This window comes from Periplaneta americana, chromosome 7 (assembly GCF_040183065.1).
Source record: "Periplaneta americana isolate PAMFEO1 chromosome 7, P.americana_PAMFEO1_priV1, whole genome shotgun sequence".
Classification (NCBI taxonomy): Eukaryota; Metazoa; Arthropoda; class Insecta; order Blattodea; family Blattidae; genus Periplaneta; species Periplaneta americana.
This window is the reverse complement of record NC_091123.1, coordinates 42,792,916-42,813,352: the sequence shown is the minus strand read 5'-3', so window position 1 is coordinate 42,813,352 and position 20,437 is coordinate 42,792,916. Positions and strand designations below refer to the sequence as shown.

Sequence of the window (20,437 nt, the reverse complement as noted above, 5' to 3'; positions counted from 1 at the left end):
TCTCAAACTCTGGATTTATTGTTCCTAATTATGTCAGGTGAAGAATAATAATGCGTTATGTATCTTTCTTCATTGTTCTATAACTTCATCCCTCTCAGCACCAGATATTTTCCTAAGCACTTTATAATCGAACAGCCTTAATCTCAGTCCCTCTCTCAAAGTGAGAGTCCAAGTTTCACAACCATACAGAACAACAGGTAATATAACAGTTTTATAAATTCTAACTTTCAGTTTTTTTTAAAGTAGACTGGATGACAAATGCTTCTCAACCGAATAATAGCAGGCATTTTCCATATTTATTCTGCTTTTAATTTCCCCTCAAGTGTCATTTATATTTGTTACTTTTGCGCCAATGTATTTCAATTTTTCCATCTTTTCAAAGAATAAATTTACAATTTTTACATTTCCATTTCAATATAGTTTACGGACCATAAAAATGACTTTTTATTTACGTTCATAAATGCAATGTATTTTAGAATTAGAGAAACATTGAGTTACTATTTATGGATAATTCAATATGAATATTTCAACAAAAGTTAACTGACTTAGAATACATGATTTGTGAACGATATAACATAGCGGGCATTCACATCTCTTTGCCCTTCGAATCTTTATAATAGGTAGAAATTTCAGACATTATATAAGTATATACAATATAGATTACTTTTAGAATAGCCTACTGGATTTTTTCTGCTATGGGCCATGTCTTTGATTAAGGGATAAATGGACCGAAGGGAAATATTGGTCATTCATTTTAATATAATTTGGAGATTAATATAGTACGAGAATATATTCTACTTTTAATGGATTCAGTATGCTGCTGTAGCGAAATCTTGAGCTCAGGATCTATCTTCAAATATGGAAGTATAAAGGTAAAGGTGAAGGCAGTCCGCTCTAGGCTCGTGCTGTACAAGGAGGTAGGCTGTAGATAGCTCCCTGCTTTCTGTGCCCACGGCACAAAAAGCAGGTAAATGGTCAGCATCACGCACAGGATTACCTGTCATTAAAAGTGATTAATTATTAGCTAATATGGCAGATAAGTCGGATGAATTTCGTTTTGCCCCTATAAAATTCCTATTCACTGATTGAGGCTAGTTTTTCTGGATATAGTGGTAAAGATTAGAAACCCTTATCTCCGAAGGGAATTGTGCTCTGACTCTTCCTATTTAACCACAGTCGCTTTACTGACTCCCCCAGTTTCAATACTGAGGGGAGTTATTAAATTAATGATTTGCAATCTCCTTTGTACATTTAATTGTATCTGAATGAAACTTATACTACGTTACAAACTTTGGTAGAATTATTTACGATGCAGTTATATCTATGTACAGAGGTGTGAAAATTATTAGAATAATCTTAATTTTAAAGGTTTTTTAATAGTTCCTTCACAAATATTCAATGAATGGATGAATATTAGTATATAATATTACTATACTGATGTAGGATATATTTACTACTAACAATGCCGGAAAGCATTGTTGTACATTGGTATTTTTCTTATTTTACAATTGTTATGGGAATTCAGAAATTATTATATTATGTTGGCGGAATTGGAAACATAAAAAATTAATTAAGAATAAATAATAAAAATAATAAAGAATAAATAATTAACAAGGTTCAAATGAACGTATACATCTGTTTTGTGCATATAATTTTTTATGTTTCCAATTCCGCCAACATAATATAATAATTTCTGAATTCCCATAACAATTGTAAAATAAGAAAAATACCAATGTACAACAATGCTTTCCGGCATTGTTAGTAGTAAATATATCCTACATCAGTATAGTAATATATACCAATATTCATCAATTCAATTAATATTTGTGAAGGAACTATTAAAAAACCTTTAAAATTAAGATTATTCTAATAATTTTCACACCTCTGTAGATATATACAGATACAATATGCATAGTTTCAGAATATGAATAAAACAGAATCAATAAAATTAAGCAACTTTAAATTATTATAAAATTTAACTACAAATACCTCTGAAAATATTGATCCAGGAGATTAAAACTTCAGTAATGAGGTCATTTCCGTGAAGCAATAATGAGATCCTGGTTAGCATGTAAGATATGGTTATATAATTCATTTATTTATGTATTTATTTTGCTAATAATTGTAACATATGCATACAAATATATACCAAGGGTATTTCCTGCAACATAATTTGGTTATTTGGTTTATACCCTTGACAGTCCGAAGTTTGCATAAATATAATATAAACAGATAAAACTTTAGCTCATCCGTGAAAGAGTAGAACATAATTACAAATTTAACTAAACAAAAATTAGCATTTTTCGACGTAGAACTACATCTTTCTCTTCACTACTGTATGTATGGGAGCGAGTAACTTGGGAATTGACTGTCATATAGCCTAAAATGAAACACTCTCTTGTTATCCTTGTTTACTTTTGTTCTCCTTGTCTTACCCATGCTTTCCTTGTATTTCTCTTGTTCTACTTATATTCCCATTCTTCTCCGTGTATCCCATTTTTCTTCTTATCTCTCCCTTGTTCTCCTTCTATTCCCCTTATTTTCCTTATATTTCGTATGTTATCCTTGTATTCTTCTTGTTCTCATTGTATTCCCGTTTTCCTTGTATTTACCTTTTTTCTCCTTGTATTTTACTTATTCTTCTTGTATTCCCCTTGTACTCCTACAATTTCCTTTGTCTTCCCTGTATTCCCCTTATTCTCCTTGTTATCAACACCGTCCATGCAAAAATATGTAGAATAATAAAGCTATGTACTTGTCGACAGATGATCGTACCAACACGTAGTTTTATTTGCTCTACGTAAAGATATGCAGCATAGTAAACTTATTCACCTGTCGACAGCTGATAGTACCAAGACGTAGTTCTACTTGTTCTACTTAAAAATATCTAGCATAGTAAAGCTATGCACCTGTCGATAGGTGATCGCACCCATACGTAGTTTACTTGTTCTACATAAATATACATATACAGCATAGTAAAGTTATGGAACTGTCGACACGTGATAGTACCTACATGTAGTTCTATTTGTTTTACACACACACACACACACACATATATATATATATATAAAGTTATGCACCTGTCGACAGGTAATCGCAACCACACGTAGTTCTACTTGTTCTACGTAAAGATATAATCATAATAAAGCTGTGCATCTGTCGACAGGTGATAGAATCCACACGTAGTTCTACTTGTTCTACATATAGCATAGTAAAACTATGCACTTCTTTATTTATTTTTTTTTTAATTTTGACATCTGAGTAAATTAATATTGTGAATTAAGTTATATTTATAAAATATAGTTTTGTTTCTAATAGAACGATAAATCACTGTGTGAATTATAAAACAATGGCTATAATATACGAGTGTACGAAAATTTTTGTTTGCTGCTAGTCTACTGACGACATCTTCTTATTCTCACTTTTTCGACACACATCAGTTAACAGTTCTTGATTTTGTCTGGATTCAAGATTGGTTCCCATGCTATCGCTTTCTCGGACTGGCTTTGTCGTATCTCAGCTGGTAATCACTTCATTGTTTATTTTGGGAGACTTATGAGCATACGTTGCATATAACTAAATCATTTTAGTTACTTTTCTCTGTTTCTTCAAATTATCCTTTTTCATTTTCTCTTTGATAATTTCGTCTTTATCTTTACACATTTTTTTCAGTAATACTTACTTACTTACTTACAAATGGCTTTTAAGGAACCCGCAGGTTCATTGCCGCTCTCACATAAGCCCGCCATCTGTCCTTATCCTGTTCAAGATTAATCCGGTCTTTGCTGTGGTCGTGCCAGAGAATCGGTACCATTCCGAGGCTTATTGTTTGGATTCGTAACAAGCTGTTTTTTTACGGTGATGGGTTGTTAGCCCTTCGCCCAACCCCCAAGCTGGAGGACCACCCCTTATCGGCTGTCCACGACTGCTTATTCAATATATTCGCAGCTAACCTCCATATCTGGAGGCCGTCTCCTCTATCCGCAACATGAGGACGCGCCATGCCGTGGTGATAGGGACCCACAATACATGGTTTGTCAGTAATACATTAACATAAAATGTATTCTAGCAAGTATTTTCGGAATATTAATTTTGAGTCTATGAAAAATCGTCATCATCAATATTTATCTAAAAGAATGATCCCTTCGACCCGTTCCGTTATCACTCTTATGACGGTTACGAATCAAAGTTAGACATATAATTGTGTGACCAGTATGGTATTAGTTACAGTTTAAGACACGACAGGATAAGCTCAAGAGAACAGATTGACAGCCAGTCTCAACACAAAAGAGATACATTTACACTTATTTGTTGGGAGTCGACTTCGGATTCCTGAATTGAATCGCTTATTTCAGAAACCAGAAACATGTTTCAATATGTTCTTTCATGAATAACTAAAAACTAAGGATTTTCGGACATATGTTTATATGAACTTTTTTTCTTGTTTTGGTGTGAGGAACATGCCCCCAAGGTTTGTCAAAGTATTTCTGAAACACTCTGCCTATAGTTACTGTAAAACACACACACACAGTATATACAGGGACATCATTTTATTTTTACTTCAATTTTTATTGTACCTGAGTTTTTGAATGTACTTCACTCCCACCCCTTCTACTAATGAAGTTCCAACTGTCCTCCAGACAGAATCAAAGCTGCATATAGTAAACAGCACTGAGTTAGTGAGTATAGTACGTTCCAGAAATATGTTCGCGTTTTCCAGTGACGAAAGAGCTTTCAATATTGAATCATATTTTCGTACAGGTACTGTCCGTTTGCCTACGTCGCATCCCGATTTCCCCCACCTGCTTCTGCTCGCCCCTCTGTAAAAGCTGGGCTGTCTCAGCTCTTTTCTGAAAAGATTAATTTCTGTTAGGAATTGGACGTTTACGTAATATTATACAACTGTTTAAAATAACTTAAATAAAAGGGCCTCGTTAAGTAATTAACTGACACGTGATTTCCCCCTTTGTACGATACTGCGGCATAACCACTTGGACGGACAGTAGATAGCATGTCTAATTTTATCTGTGCGGGTCGGGCAGAAGTGAAGATTAAATTTACAGTACGTAAGATACTCTTTCATAGAGTAGGTACAGAATTATTTCAACATGAGTTATTAGTACGAAGGACGAAACTGGCAATTAGAATTAGATGCAATAGTGACAATATGCACAAAAGAACTGAAGCCTGTATCGAAATGAACGGCCACCATTTTAAAAAAGTGTTTAAATATCCATATTATGATTATTTTTCAATTGAACTTCATTCTCTGTATTGTACGCTAATTTGCTGTAGACAGTATAATATAGCCTACACTGCATAATGAATACGTTCGCATGGATAACTCAGTTCGTGAGTAAAAACACTTATTCTTAATACAGTACTGCATTTTGATTAAATAAAAACCTAATGAAAATTAAAGAGCTCAAAATTGCGATATTTCCTAGTTTACGTAAATGGACGAACTACTTTTCTTCCCTCCTACACCTAGTAAAGTGATGTGTTTGTGTTTTACGCCAGTATTATCGAACTCCAGTCGTGGAAGTGGGTAGCGAACGGTGTTTCCGGTTCTCTAAAGGTATAGCCAGGTTAATATTAAAAATGTTAGTAAAAATAAAATGATGTCCCTCTATTAGCGAAGATCAAGAAAGTGTATGTGACTAATAGGCTCCGTATTCCAGCTACCTAAAGAGTGAAGTTAAAGACACATTGGTTATATAGTACGCCCAATACAGGTAATGCAACAGATAAGGACATAAACAAACAGGTCATCCCTGCGTGTTCGTGGAGTACAGTCAACTCCCGACATTCCTAAGATATACTAATAAACACATGTTTGAGCCGTGATATTCATTTTCGTCGTGATTTTTGCAATGAATGATTTTATATTGAATGAAATTCTTTCAATAGCACATGACGTTACTCGTGCATGATGTACTACAAGATATTCCTATTGTCTGACATTTTTTCGTGTTTCATTAGGATATTGTATATGTCGCTCATCACGGAAAATCACTCATTTTCGATGTAGGCCTACTTTTCTAGAAATTCCCTGAAATATAGATTATTTAATTTATTAATTATTGGGATGTTGGCAATGAACATCATGGTAGGCTACACAAATCCATGCTAAACGTCGACTTAATATCTTCATACTTTTCAGATTATGATGATACTGGTTGTTTTGGATTACGTTCAACACACTTTATGCGTCTTTTGATATTGCCTTGTCTTTCAGTGTACTTTTTTTTGTCACTTTTACGTTTATTTTGCACAATTTATGTAATGTTGTCTATATTGACAGTGAAAATATACGCTCAAATATTTCAACTATGCCCTGCAATATTGCACGCTTGAGGGTCTTACCTAAGGCATTTTACCTCTGCAATGAACCTTCAATTAGCCACAAAGATGTAATTATTTAAATAATAGGGCTACGACTAGTAAGAGCAGTGATCGATAAGACTACTCACTAGGCCTATGACTGCGTCCAGAAGAGGGCAGAGTATGTGTAACTATTTTTTATACGAACGTACCTGTACCTGCGCTGTGACGTCACATATACTTCGAATCAGGCAACGTCATTTCACCTTATAGGTAGCTGGAATACGAAGCTTAGTGATTAAGATCGGATCTTAACATAAAATGTTCACAACGTTTCGAAGGTTAGTCAAATCTTCGCCTCAATGAAAGGGAGCTACTTGACGCGGATCCAATTATGCAACATTCCCGACGAGAATGACACCTCGTTCCTCTCACATTGATTTTTCGCCTGAAGCACTAACTTTTGAAACTCTATGAACTTTTTTATATTCTGTTTTTACATCGATCGACAGCAATGGAAAAAGTTCAATTCGAACTTCTAAGTAATCCACTGTTACTTTATTCCTAATTAAGAACGATGAACGTAGACATGAATTTTGGAACTTTTTGTTACTTTTAACTTTAGAATTATACTGTAATAAATTATTATAAAACATAAAATTCAATGTTGCACTTAAATTCATTTGAATGTATCAGGAATTCAATTATTTCTACAAACTATCGAGAGTTTTCATATCACTAGCGGGTCTTACTTTAAGCCCATATTAAGACACTTTCGGACTTCCACCAGAAAGTCATGAGGTGGAACTACCGCAATGTAGGTGTAGCATGACGGTGGGCCTTCACCTACTGCAACACATCACATTTCACAGTGATAGCTGACAAGTAACTATGCTCTAGAAAAGTTTCGAACCCACGGCGAATAATTTATGCCTTAACCGCTGCACAGTCTATTACTGGCTAAAGTACTTCTAAAATTATAATATTACATTTCCAATTATGTAAGAGCTATCGACAGATTAAAACCAATTTCTTTTTACTTTCAATTTACTTGAATTTTTACAGAACTCTAGATTTCATCAGTAATCGTATACACAACGTGAACTAGTTACATGTAAACAGTTTTCAGTTTATTTCTTACATCCTTCCTAGCTGCGTCTATATCCAAAAAATATTTTATTGAAGGCTTCTAAGAAGAATTCTGCATGCAATTCTTGTCTCTTTCACGTGTGAAACGTGTCCCACCCTTCCCAACTTCCTTCATTTAATAGTCTCGATGGCGTTTGGCGAAGAATACGAACCACGATAGTTATTACGTAACTATCTCCATTATTGTAGCTTAAAAATAATTTCCTTTGTATAAAAATGATCCTAAAATTCGTCTATTCGTTGCCACATGAATAATAATAATAATAATAATAATAATAATAATAATAATAATAATAATAATAATAATAATAATAATAATAATAATAATAACAGTCAACTTAGTTTAACGGATGACGATTTTACATTAGAATGCTCAAGAACTCGGTTCGAATATACATACTTTAAATATTTCATTTTACTATTCTCTACTGTTGAAAAATTCAGAATAGACTACTATATAATAATAATAATAATAATAATAATAATAATAATAATAATATTATTATTATTATTATTATTATTATTATTATTATTATATATATATATATATATATATATATATATATATATATATATAATAGTCTACTCTGAATTTTTCAACAGTAGAGAATAGTAAAATGAAATATTTAAAGTATGTATATTCGAATCGAGTTCTTGAGCATTCTAATGTAAAATCGTCATCCGTTAAACTATGTTGACTTTTGTCAAATGAGCTGCAACTGTTGGATAGTCGAGATCTTATGATAATTCCGTTTAAAATGTATTTTAAGGCTAATCGTCAACGCTTGTCAGTAGATGCGTTGGAATCTACACTCCAAACCCTGCAACTTGGTAGTTTCATTAAAATGCGTTTCCCATTAATGACTCTTCCCTCTTTCGACTGCTTATCAAGTTAATTCTAAACAAATTAGTTCATCAATGTATGTACCGGAATCTGTCTCGAGTCTCAAGAGAGTTTCGATATTTACAATTATAGTGGCCGTCATCATCATCATAATCATCATCATCGTCATCATCATTAACAGCAACCACATCTTCACAATTCAGAATTTTTTGTCTGATCTGACTGTATTTCATCCCTTATGGATTTGAAGGTTCCTTCTTTCCACGGTTGGTGCTTTCACATCGACCTACATAGATAATAATAAATTACACATACTTTCCTCATAGGCGCTCTATTTCCATTTATATTTTAGCATTTTTTATTAACGTCCTTAATCTTTATTTATTGTCTTTCTTCCCAAAAATCTGGAGTAATACTTTATAGGTAATTTTGCTTGTAACTAATACAAATTAGAAAAAAAACAATGTCGTTCCACCGAAGTTTCTAATACACTGGTACTTTATTACTCCTTACTTAGCAATTAAAAGTGACGCCTGAGTTTTCAGTTACAGATACATATTAGTAATAATTGTTGTTTAGTCAACTGTCCTAAGACAGGTCTGAATCTCACAAGTGATACCAAGAAGGCACCACTTATGAGGCAACTAGGACAGAAGATAATGAGTAGAATGGACGGTTCCTTATCTCCTCCATTGAATACATGACCGGCTACCTAATATTACACTAGTCAGACGTCAGATGCATATAAACAATTTTTCTTCTTCTAATCTAACACATATCTTCAAGAGAGATGTACTGCCTGATAATAGATGTCCTAAGCTATATATCAACCAGAACTACAATCAGAGGACTTATTAATAGTAATTTACTAAAACTGTATTTAACCTCCTGAGTTCTGAGACATTTGTTGTTTTATTTTTAAAGTTCAATATAATTCTACACTTCAAAATAAAAAAAAAAAAAGTCACTGACATGAGGAAAAATGCTGAAAAAATTCTGCAGGTCACAGTTAGGGCACAAATGCAGGTATATTATACTTCGGGTTTCTGCGCATACATCTTATATCATAATCATGTATGAAGTTGGTATAGTATACTATACTCTTAGGAGTCAGGAGGATAGATCTTCCTACCAACCAAAGGAAGATGGTACTTTTAAAGTGTTATTGCAGTACCACATTCACATCAACTGATTTAAATATGAGGCCTAATATCAATAGTGAAAGCGATAGTGAAGTTAGTGAGATTATCGCATATTTAGCTATATTTCTGAACACGGGATGCGATATTAAAACTTTTGCATAGAATGGGACCTACATGTAGTAATAAATCCCAGTCAGCTACACATAAATTAATAATTAGCCTATGCTAAATGTAGGCTACTGCTTGCAAAACTTCTACTTTCAGCTCTTTGGAATGTAAGCTAAATAAACTAATGAATTATGACGTCTCTTATAACTATTAAATTATAACTAATACCATTACTGTATTTTCTAGTAGGCCTAATATACAAGCCTTGATACTATTTTATGGAACATAAAACTACAACTCCATAATATAGGCCTACGAGGACTTTTAGTAGTAAGTTGTAAATTGTTGTCTTATAGTTATGTGTAATACATCCCAGATATACTTTCAGTTTCACTACATTCAATTTAACATGCACCCTTTGTATTTGTCCAATGTATCGCTGCACAGCTAGCAGTACTAAATCAATAAGCGTCGTTTATCGATGTGACAAAATAGCATCATTATGTCAGAGGTTAACAGCTGTTAAAGAATTCTGTGCTTTAAAGTTCGAAATCTGTTTTATGCGTTGTTTATTATTTGATTATTACAATGGGAACAAGCATTCTTTAGCTCGTTACGGGCTTGTTTCGACCAACGCCGTATTAACGTCTGACATGTAGGAAAGTCGGCCGTAGGACATCACTTTTCAAAACCGGGTGCGTGCAGTTTCACATGTTACGAAATTCCATAATACATGCTTCTGGTATTTTCTCCAACCTCTCCCATATTGTTCCTCTGTCTGCATAAGACAAGAATTCTTTTTTTTTTTTTTTATTCTTTTAGCTGTTTATCCTTTCATGAACATTCCTCCAGCACCACATTCCTAACATTCTCTCTTTCTTATTACCTTAGTATTGGCACCGATGTCCGACTTAAACCAGTGAACTTTACGAGGTAATACACACTTGGAAAGGATTGCGAAAATTTCTATGTTGGCGCCATAACCGTCCGGTTGCTTACTCAATACCACCTGAATGATAGTCTTTTAGTATGCTCTATAGCCCAGAGCTATAGTTTTAAAGCTAGAGATCTTAGCTCACGTCAACAGCGGCTAATTATTGTTGTTCAAATACTCAAGGAAGATAGAGTAATAAAACAATTACATATTATTATAAAATTCACTCTTAATATTCTGCTCAAGTGATACTATAAGTGATCTTTAATACAAGGAAGTCTGTTAATGAAGAGGCTTTTTATTTTATCTACGCTTCTATAATCTACGAGAATGCTTGAGGAAATTCATTCTAAACGCTTTAATCCTCATGAAACTCGACGATTGAATTGTACTTGCAATACACTCTGGGTGTATGTAAGAGGTCAACTGAGTGTCCCAAACAGAAAAAGAAAACGTTAAGTTGAAGCTTTTCCTTAAGATGATTTAAGAATATATTCATATCAAACGAGATCAGTTCAAAAAATAAAGTTTCCTCTTCAAATAACTACACTGAATGTGCAACATACATATACACATAGTATGTATTTACAGTCCACACATGTGGAGAAACGGTTAGCGCGTCTGGGCACGAAATCAGGTTGCAGAGGTTTGATTCCCGGTCGGGGAAAGTTACCTGGTTGAGGTTTTTTCCGAGTTTTTCCCTCAACCCAATATGAACAAATGCTGGCCAACTATTGGTGCTGGACCCCGAACTCATTTCACCGGCATTAGCACCATCTCATTCAGACGCTAGATAACCTACTAAAAATAATAAATGTATTATTATTATTATTATTATTATTATTATTATTATTATTATTATTATTATTATTATTATTATAAATTGATAGTAGTACGTCATGCAATGAAAAATGCATTTTTTATTTTAAATAATCGCACTTATTGCATTCAATATTAAACATTCTGATAGCTATCTATCTCAGCCGACTGAGCTGAGGCGCTTGCCTGACGATCCAGAGTTGCGCTTGGGCTGGTTACCTGGTTGGATTTTTACAGAGTTTTCCCTAACTGTAAGGCGAATGTCAGCTAATCTATGGCGAATCCTCTACCTCATCTCGTCAAATACCATCTCGCTATCACCAGTCCCATCGAACTCTAAATAACCGAGTAGTTGATACAGTGCCATTAAATACATTTTGATACACACATTATTTGCAGGGAATTTTTTAAGATATAAATATCGTCGTTGTGAAACTCTCCTATGTGACAGGACAGAGCAAAATTTTTTTCAGAAGGACGGAAAAAGTAATGAAATATCAATAGGCCTACATAAGTATATTAGATAATTCGGTAGGAAGGATTGGTGAATAAGATGACATCATCGAGGATCAGTGTAGGCCTATTGATGTTTAATTATTTTTTCCTTCCTCTTGAAAAATTATGTTCTGCCATATAGGAGGTTTAATAAAATTAAAGACGATATTATGTAGGTCTGGGTTTTTGGTGCACTCGGGCATAAAAATATTCACTCTACTTGCTTTTTTTTTTTTTTTGGTTGATTACACCGTGAGAATATCGCGGAGCCTTTATGTAAATATCACTGTTTTAGTTCGAATTAAACGAGGCCTCCATCGTTTTACGAATATTTTAACAATCTCGTTAAAAGAAACGAACAAATAAATGAAGTTCTAGGGCCAATTTATGATGTTCACTTTTTACTGTACAGTTCCTATCAAAAGTTTAAGGACACTCATTCAAAATAGATGTTGTACTCCTGTTCTTATACTTATGTGAAGCCCCCTGATTTTTATACAGGGACCAAGTGTCTGTAAAAAATGAAGTTTTTTTATTGAAAACCCAATCTCTCTATATTTCAACTGTGTATTATTTAACAATTTTTCTGTTATGAAAACTTATTGAAAAATTACATTTTTGAAGGTGAAAAAATAATTACTCCATAATGGATGTACTTACATCAATGAATTTTGGGATCGAATTAGATATTACCCCGACCCATTTTCACTTTTTCAAGGAATAAATCTAGCCTTTCCATACTTGTAACAAACTCCACAACTGTTTACTGAAAATGGAGGGAATAAGCTGATTGATAAGTTTTACCAACTGCCAATGTTATGATATAAATGGCAGTAGCGGTCCCTGATCAATTTGCCGCGAATTTCAAACTCAAGAGTGTTTTAGAAACTGGCAATTTTTCCTAAATAAAATAAGGAAAAAAATCTGGATTACAATGCGTGAACGAGTTGTCACAAATTTTTAAGATAAAAAGTGATAATTGCATAAGAAACAATTCAGATATTGTCTAACTCTATCCCAAAATTCATTGATCTAAATACACTTATTCTGGAATATTTTTTCCCTACAAAAAATGTAATTTTTCAATAAGTTGTCATAACAGAAAAATTGTTATTACTCGACCGAGGCGAGTGGAGCCGCGGGCGTAATGTGAACTATCGCGATGCGGTATTACGAACGCAGGAGCAGCAGCGCCACGGCTCCGGGCTGCAGGACTCCACTGACCTTAGTCGAGTAATAGCCTATACGAGTATAATCCACAGTTCGAAAGATAGAGAGATTGGGTTTAAAGTAAAAACTTCATTTTTCACAGGAATTTGTTCCCTGTATAAAGGTCAAAAGGTTTCACATAAGTATAAAGTCAGCAGTGAAACATCACTTTTTAAAAGGTGTCCTTAAACTTTTTGTAGAGCCTGTACTGTGGTCTACATACAGAAAGATAGACAGAAGATTTCTGTGAGTAAAGCATCGTTAAGAACTTACGGAAGGGCAAATTGGAGCTGAAGTGCACTGGACTATCTAATTCACTTCTGTGTCTAATTTACTGATCTAATTAAACTATTTCACAATTTTATTTATATGTACTGAGCTATATGCATACTTGCTTTATCGTCTGCTATGTGTCCCGCGCAACCAGCAAATTATTATGAAATATAGTTTTCTATTCACTGATAAAATTATCAAATGTATGTAGCTTGTGTCTAATAACAAAGTAAGTTATGTAATAATAAAGAAAAAAGGTAATATAGTTATGAGTACAGAATGAAGTTAAAATTTTCTTTTATTTTCCTAAATGTCTTCGTATATAGGATTCATTGTATTAGTCGCTCATCCGTGATTATTGGTGCCCTCTACATATTTCCAGTTAATAGGAAATGTGATGTAGCTCTTAAGCAGGGCGACCAGAATTCAAAGTATGCAAGGAATTTTAAACTTGCCGGCATTCTGGTTTCTGGAAATGCGGTATATGTCTGGGATTAGATTACAAGGAAGTTGTCTCTTCGAAGAAGCATTATTCCGGTTGGCGACATACCTATGTGACAACAAGTGTCGTATTTGCATATATTTCAAACTCTTCATTTGATATATTGTACGCATATGATGTTAGGAAACGTAGTCAACAAATTCCGGAGAAGTATTCAACAAGAAGCAAAACAAGCTAATGGAAGCCCTACAAGAGCCTAACGACCATCACGAGCATTACTGATAGGTCTACTGATGTTACAGTACGATTATTTAGTCCTGACAGTCGCCGGAGATGTGCGTCTGGGTCAGGCGAGTCCATTTAGTTACGCCAAGGGGTGTTTGGGTTAGTCACTCGCTTGTTTTCGAAGCGATCGGATGTCATGCGTGCGGTATAGCAGTATGTTTCTTGTACAATTAAGCTGTACTGCATTCCTTTACCGATCGCTCGCCCTTATCTCTACTCCGGAGCTCTCCCCACTATTCCTATAACTTCCCCTCTTTCGCGTCGCTGAACTGTCAGGACTAAATAATCAGTCTGTACTAATACAACTAGAATATTGGGCACTGGAAGATGTGTACACATTGTTAAACCAGTTCTAGGTATTATTTATTTTTATTATTATTATTATTATTATTATTATTATTATTATTATTATCGGTGGTAGTAGCAGTAGTAGTAGTAGCAGTAGTAGTAGTAGTAGTAGTAGTAGTAGTAGCAGTAGCAGTAGTAGTACAAATAGCCTACTTTTACTATATCACTACTATGACCAGTGGCGGCTCGTAATAATTTTTGTTGGTGGAGTCAGATATTTCACAAATTTTGCGATATGCGTTAAATAATGCACCAAGATTTTTTATTTAATTTTAGTTAATTGTTTCTACTTAAAATAATATAACTAAAACTATCACCTACATAATAACGCAAATTCAACATTAAACTCACAAATTTGCAGAATTATTTATAAAGAAGATCTGCTCGTCTGTCCTTCTTTCTGGCAAACTTTTCGATGACACTGTTCTTAAGTTCGGAATTTGATGGAGATGCTTCTTAAAAATAGAACAGAAAGCCAACGAATTCAGCCTATCTTGACCCATGGTGTTTCTGAGATATGTTTTATCCTGTTTAATGTGCTGAAACTCCGTTCTGACACAGCTGTTGAAACAGGTGTTGTTAGTACGATTCGAAGGGCTTTTCCCACTTCAGAGAATGAATCTTCAAAGGAGTAATCCATAAAAAAAGCTGAACAAATCACACCACAGAGGAAATGTCTTTAAATGTATAATTTCGATAGATCATTGATAGTTCATTAATACATTTTTCTTTCGAAATTAAAGAACAGTAATGTTTTACGAAAATATTAGCCAGGTCGGTGGGGAACTTATCTCTTTATGGAGCAAATTTCTTTGGATCAAGCATATTAAAGCTGCCAAATATATGTGACTGCAGGAAACGTAACTGAACTGGTTGATAATTATGTCGCATATTTATTTGGCATCTGCCGACAGGTTTACTTGCCTACTGAGTTTCAGCTTTTCTCTTGGAGGAAACGAACGTTCTTCTTCATCATCGACATTTATTTCATATCTGTTGTACTCTCTCTTATTTCAATTACAGCTGACTCAAAATGTTGTAATGCGTCAGATATTCTCAAGCTATTTGCAGTTTGCATCTGTATTATATTGTACAATATATAAACAGGTTTCATTAAGTCATAAAAGAAATTTAGAAAAACAAAATTTAATTATTATTTAACAAGTTTTTTAGGCCAAAAGCGTCTCTCACTGTTATATCATTCCATTCATTTGAGTCATCTCCCTCTTCAATCCTTTCGAAGCATTTCAATAGCTCCGCTTAATTCCCCTTAACGAAGGATACATCTCGGGACTGAAAGTTCCATCGTATTGCCGAAATAGTATGCGCTTACTGCACACAGATCGCAGTACGTCACTGCGTTAGGTGAAGTGAAGAAGAATGTTATGAATCCAGTAATATTTTCAAAAAACAACTTCACTGATTTAATACGTTTTGAACATGTAGGCTATATTTTATAACTAAATTAAGTTGGTGGGCGTAGGAGTGAACAAATTTCGCATAAGGAAATGTTTTCTGCATCAAAGTCTCGACCTCACCCTGGTTTCCATTCATTACTGTTGCATCATTATATGCTTGAGCTATGAGTTTATTTTCCAAATTGGAAGGTTGTAGACTTTGTTTTAGAACCTCGCTCAGACCGTTAGCCGTGCTGTTGTTCACAGAACAAAATATCTGCGACAGTTGCTTCGTCCGTCAGGCGGGCCAGCTTGAACGGGCCCCAACGAAGCATATACTCGAACGGTAACTTCGTAATACTTCGTGAATTTCCGTCGGTAGCGAATGCGACATTGCACGCCGCGCACCATGGCAGTTGAGCACTAAAGTGATTCAAGATGTGGGGCCCTTTGACGAGGGCCCAAGCTCACAATATTTAGTGTCATACAATCTTTGAAGTTTTACTGACACACATCGCGTAATGTGATGAAATTTATTGAAACAATTATGAATCCAGTACATTGTCTGAACAAAATTTACGTATTTTAAATGCGAATATATATATATATATATATATATATATATATATATATATATGGGGGACAGCCCCGGTGGTCCCTAAGGACCGGCCGCTCTTGATTATGACTACGTTTCTGCCACCACCATACCAACACTACTGCAGTGTCATCACCGCCGAAATCCATGCCTGTGGAGTAACGGTCAGCGCGTCTGGCCTCGAAACCAGGTGGCCCGGGTTCGAATCCCGGTCGGGGCAAGTTACCTGGTTGAGGTTTTTTCTGGGGTTTTCCCTCAACCCAATACGAGCAAATGCTGGATAACTTTCGGTGCTGGACCCCGGACTCATTTCACCGGCATTATCACCTTCATTTCATTCAGACGCTAAATAACCTAGATGTTGATATAGCGTCGTAAAATAACCCAACAAAATAAAAAAAAAATCACCGCCAAAATTACTGAGAGTACTATTATTACACTTACTACCCGGCACTATAATTGTCACTGACAATTTTATTATATTAGTCCTAGTAATGAAATATGTCGTTGAGTCTTCAGAACTGTCTATAAAGCAGAATATGGACCAATTTTTTTTTTTTACTAAAATAAGTAAAAAGCAATATATAGAACTTAAAAGTGAATTCTTTTACTAATTTACTTAATAAACGTGTATAGATCTACTCGTAGCCTATATAGAACAAATATTGAAATCAATGTTAATATTACACAGCTTCGGTGGAACAATCAGGTAGCTCCATGTGATTAACCTAGTGATATTTGACGCAGAAATTATAATACAGTTCTATTTTCTCTAAGTAAGGTACCGTACTTCTAAATGTTTACTACACGCTACATGAAAGTTTTGAATTCATAGGAAAGAGCAGGAATGTTTAAAACAGTTTTTTTTTATTATCTCCGAATGTTCTAAAACGGAAACCTACTACAGAAAAAAAAACTTGTTCATTACTATAAAGAGTTCATAATTGCCTTCGAGGCGATATCAAGCCATATTATATCCATATACTTCCCTGAACTTGAATATTGTCATTATTTGTTTTGTCTTATAATTCTCGGTGTGTCATCTCACATCATGAGTTTTTGTTCCCGTCACTATTTTATATATAAATGACGCTAACGTGTAGACTACATAAAAATCAATCACATAAGTGAACTATACAGAGTGTTTCCGAATTGGTGTTACAAACTTTCAGGGATGATGGTGAAGGGTTAATGTATTTGAGATAAAGAACCATGGTCCGGAAATGACTGAGTCGAAAGTTATAAGCAAAAATAGTTGTTTGGAAATGGAATTGTAATTTGGCACCACGTGCCCTCCTTCCCTTAACTTTTGGAACAGTCGTGGAAAAATGGTATGGGCCGGATGTTTCCTACGTGGGTACTTGTACCGTTACAATCTGTGAGCTTATCTACTGTTCCCATTGGCTCATCCGTATTCGAAAATCAGGTCTGCTTATTCCGCTCTCGTGTATTCCTCCATTTCACTAGGACTGATCGACTGTACAAGTTGCAGTGCTCATAACTTTGAATAATATTTCATAAATGTTATAAGGAACGACTAACAGGCCTACGAATAGTTTGTATAATAATGTGCAATATATAGCATAAAATAAAGAAATAAACATATATTAAATATACTATGTTGCATGCTAATATTTTACTGATAAAATGCATTTGAAACGGTTAGGCCCAATTCGTCATTTTAAAATTTTACAGGAGAAACCAAAAACTGAATACATCAGTATCAAATACCGACAAAAATTAAGGTAGTTTCCTAGTACCCGGTACTCGTTACATAGGTCGTTTTTATGTTTACACAGTGGCTCTTTTCTGACAAGCATTTTAATAGTTTGTTACTAGATGTGATTCTAGTCAGTTTGTAATATATTTTTGTTCCAGAGAAAATATACATATTTTATGATTATATAACAATATTACCGGTTGTTCTGTATGGCTGTGAAACTTGGACTCTCATTTTGAGAGAGGAACAGAGATTGAGGGTTTTTGAGAATAAGGTTCTTAGGAAAATATTGGGGCTAAGAGGGATGAAGTTACAGGAGAATGGAGAAAGTTACACAACGCAGAGCTATACGCATTGTATCATTCACCTGACATAATTAGGAACATTAAATCCAGACGTTTGAGATGGGCAGGGCATGTAGCACGTATGGGCGAATCCAGAAATGCATATAGAGTGTTAGTTGGGAGGCCAGAGGGGAAAAGACCTTTGGGGAGGCCGAGACGTAGATGGGAAGATAATATTAAAATGGATTTGAGGGACGTGGGATATGATGGTAGGAACTGGATTAATCTTGCTCAGGATAGGGACCAATGGCAGGCTTATGTGAGGGCGGCAATGAACCTCCGGGTTCCTTAAAAGCCAGTAAGTAAGTATAACAATGGCTGACTTAACAGTTTATGTAACGAGTACCGGGTACTAGAAAACTTCTGGACTTTTTTCACATCATACCTTAATACTGCAGTCTTCATTTAGCATTATAATTGCACCAGGGTTTATAAACACATTTTACACATCTTCAACAACAACATATGCTTTCTATGTTCTTCTATGATGAATAATTAATATGCAATCTTGTATATAATGCTCCATTGTTATAAAATGCCCATCTCGTGGTTATAATTGGAACTGTTTAACTGTTATTCATTTATTATAATAAAAGAATAACGCCATGACAATCTCTATTTAAAAACAATAACAAATAATATTGAACTAATCATCGTTGATAAAATTTCATCAAATCATTGGTGTGGTAGGCCTAATAAATTTCTAAATTATAGACATCAGCTCAAAGAATTTTGAGTGACCACAAGGGTCCTGAATACAATAAACATGTACAATAATGTGATGTGATACATTAAAGAAAAAAGAAAGTTAATTGTTGAAGGCAAATATAAGTTGATTAATTGAAATAGAGATGATGATGTAATATTTGAAGAGAATCCTTGATAATATTTATAAAAATAGACATTACATAATCAAAAGGAATGTGAAGTTCCTTAAGATAATTCCATGTGAATTTTGTGATTGAACCTCTACTGCCAAACAGCAAACCAATGACAGACCATTGTTTAAGAGGGACGTTGTACTTTTGAGAAAGATACGGCAGACAAGGTTCATATATAGACTTCTTCTCAATATCAACTTCGGTGGCCTGATTTAGGTTTCTTTCTAAACGGATATATGATTTTATTATTTTTCCTTATAACTTTCATTTTCGTATATTCTATAATATATTTAGTGTATCTAAAATTATTGCCAACATATATTTCAGTGAATTTCGATAAACATTTAAGCATATCTGTATTCATTTAGTTTAAAGGAATGTTGCTTTTACTAAATGAACTTCATTTAAGACACTTACGTCCAAAACATGCTCGTTAATTGTTATTTATTGAAGAGCTGTATTTGTTACAATGATCCCACTTGTTGTAAACACTGCATGCAGCTCTATCTACCGAATATATTTGTAAATAAACCAAAGTTGTTGTTTGTCTCTAGTGGCATCTGGTGGCAGATATCTAAACGTTTACCAAACCAGGGTCATGACTCGCATCACAGTATGTGTGAGAGTTACTTTTGTTCTATATGCAGGAAAAGTGCTAGTTGACGATCTTATTGCCCAGGTCCTTGTTTATGACGTCACAATCTAAACATTGCTCAGCTGTGGCGAAGGTGTATGCTGTGTTGTGTGAGTGGTCAACATTGGATTCACACAAAATTTCTTCGGAAAATATCGTGTGCGCCCCAAAATTTCATCACGGCGACCTGTTAGCAAGCCTGGCCTCGAGCGGAGAGTCGGACGACGGTGGACTTGCTCCGCCACCGCGAAAAAAATCACGTACTTTGGACGCTACAATGCAGCAAGCAGCAAATGGCTGTACGCAACGCAATGGAGTGTCCGAAGACCATTCAGCATCTTCAAGTCAACAGAATGGCACCGAACTTACTTCCGAGAGCAATGCAATTAATGGAGGACCAAATGGAGAAATCTCACCTAAGATAATAGACAAGACCAACCAAGACATTGTGCGACTGATTGGTCAACACCTTAAAACAATAGGGCTTAAGTATG

At 34.6% G+C, this 20,437-nt stretch overlaps 1 protein-coding gene across 1 annotated transcript in view; it reads left to right on the top strand.

Moving 5' to 3' along the window:
• The first annotated feature begins 19,976 nt into the window (after positions 1–19,976).
• The window catches only part of LOC138703074 (WD repeat-containing protein 26), an 80,471-nt gene continuing 80,010 nt past the window's right edge, over positions 19,977–20,437 (top strand). The window contains exon 1 of the mRNA XM_069830632.1: positions 19,977–20,432. Within this exon, the coding sequence (XP_069686733.1) occupies positions 19,999–20,432 (434 nt within the window). The 5' untranslated portion in view covers positions 19,977–19,998. The remainder of the gene's footprint in view (positions 20,433–20,437) is intronic.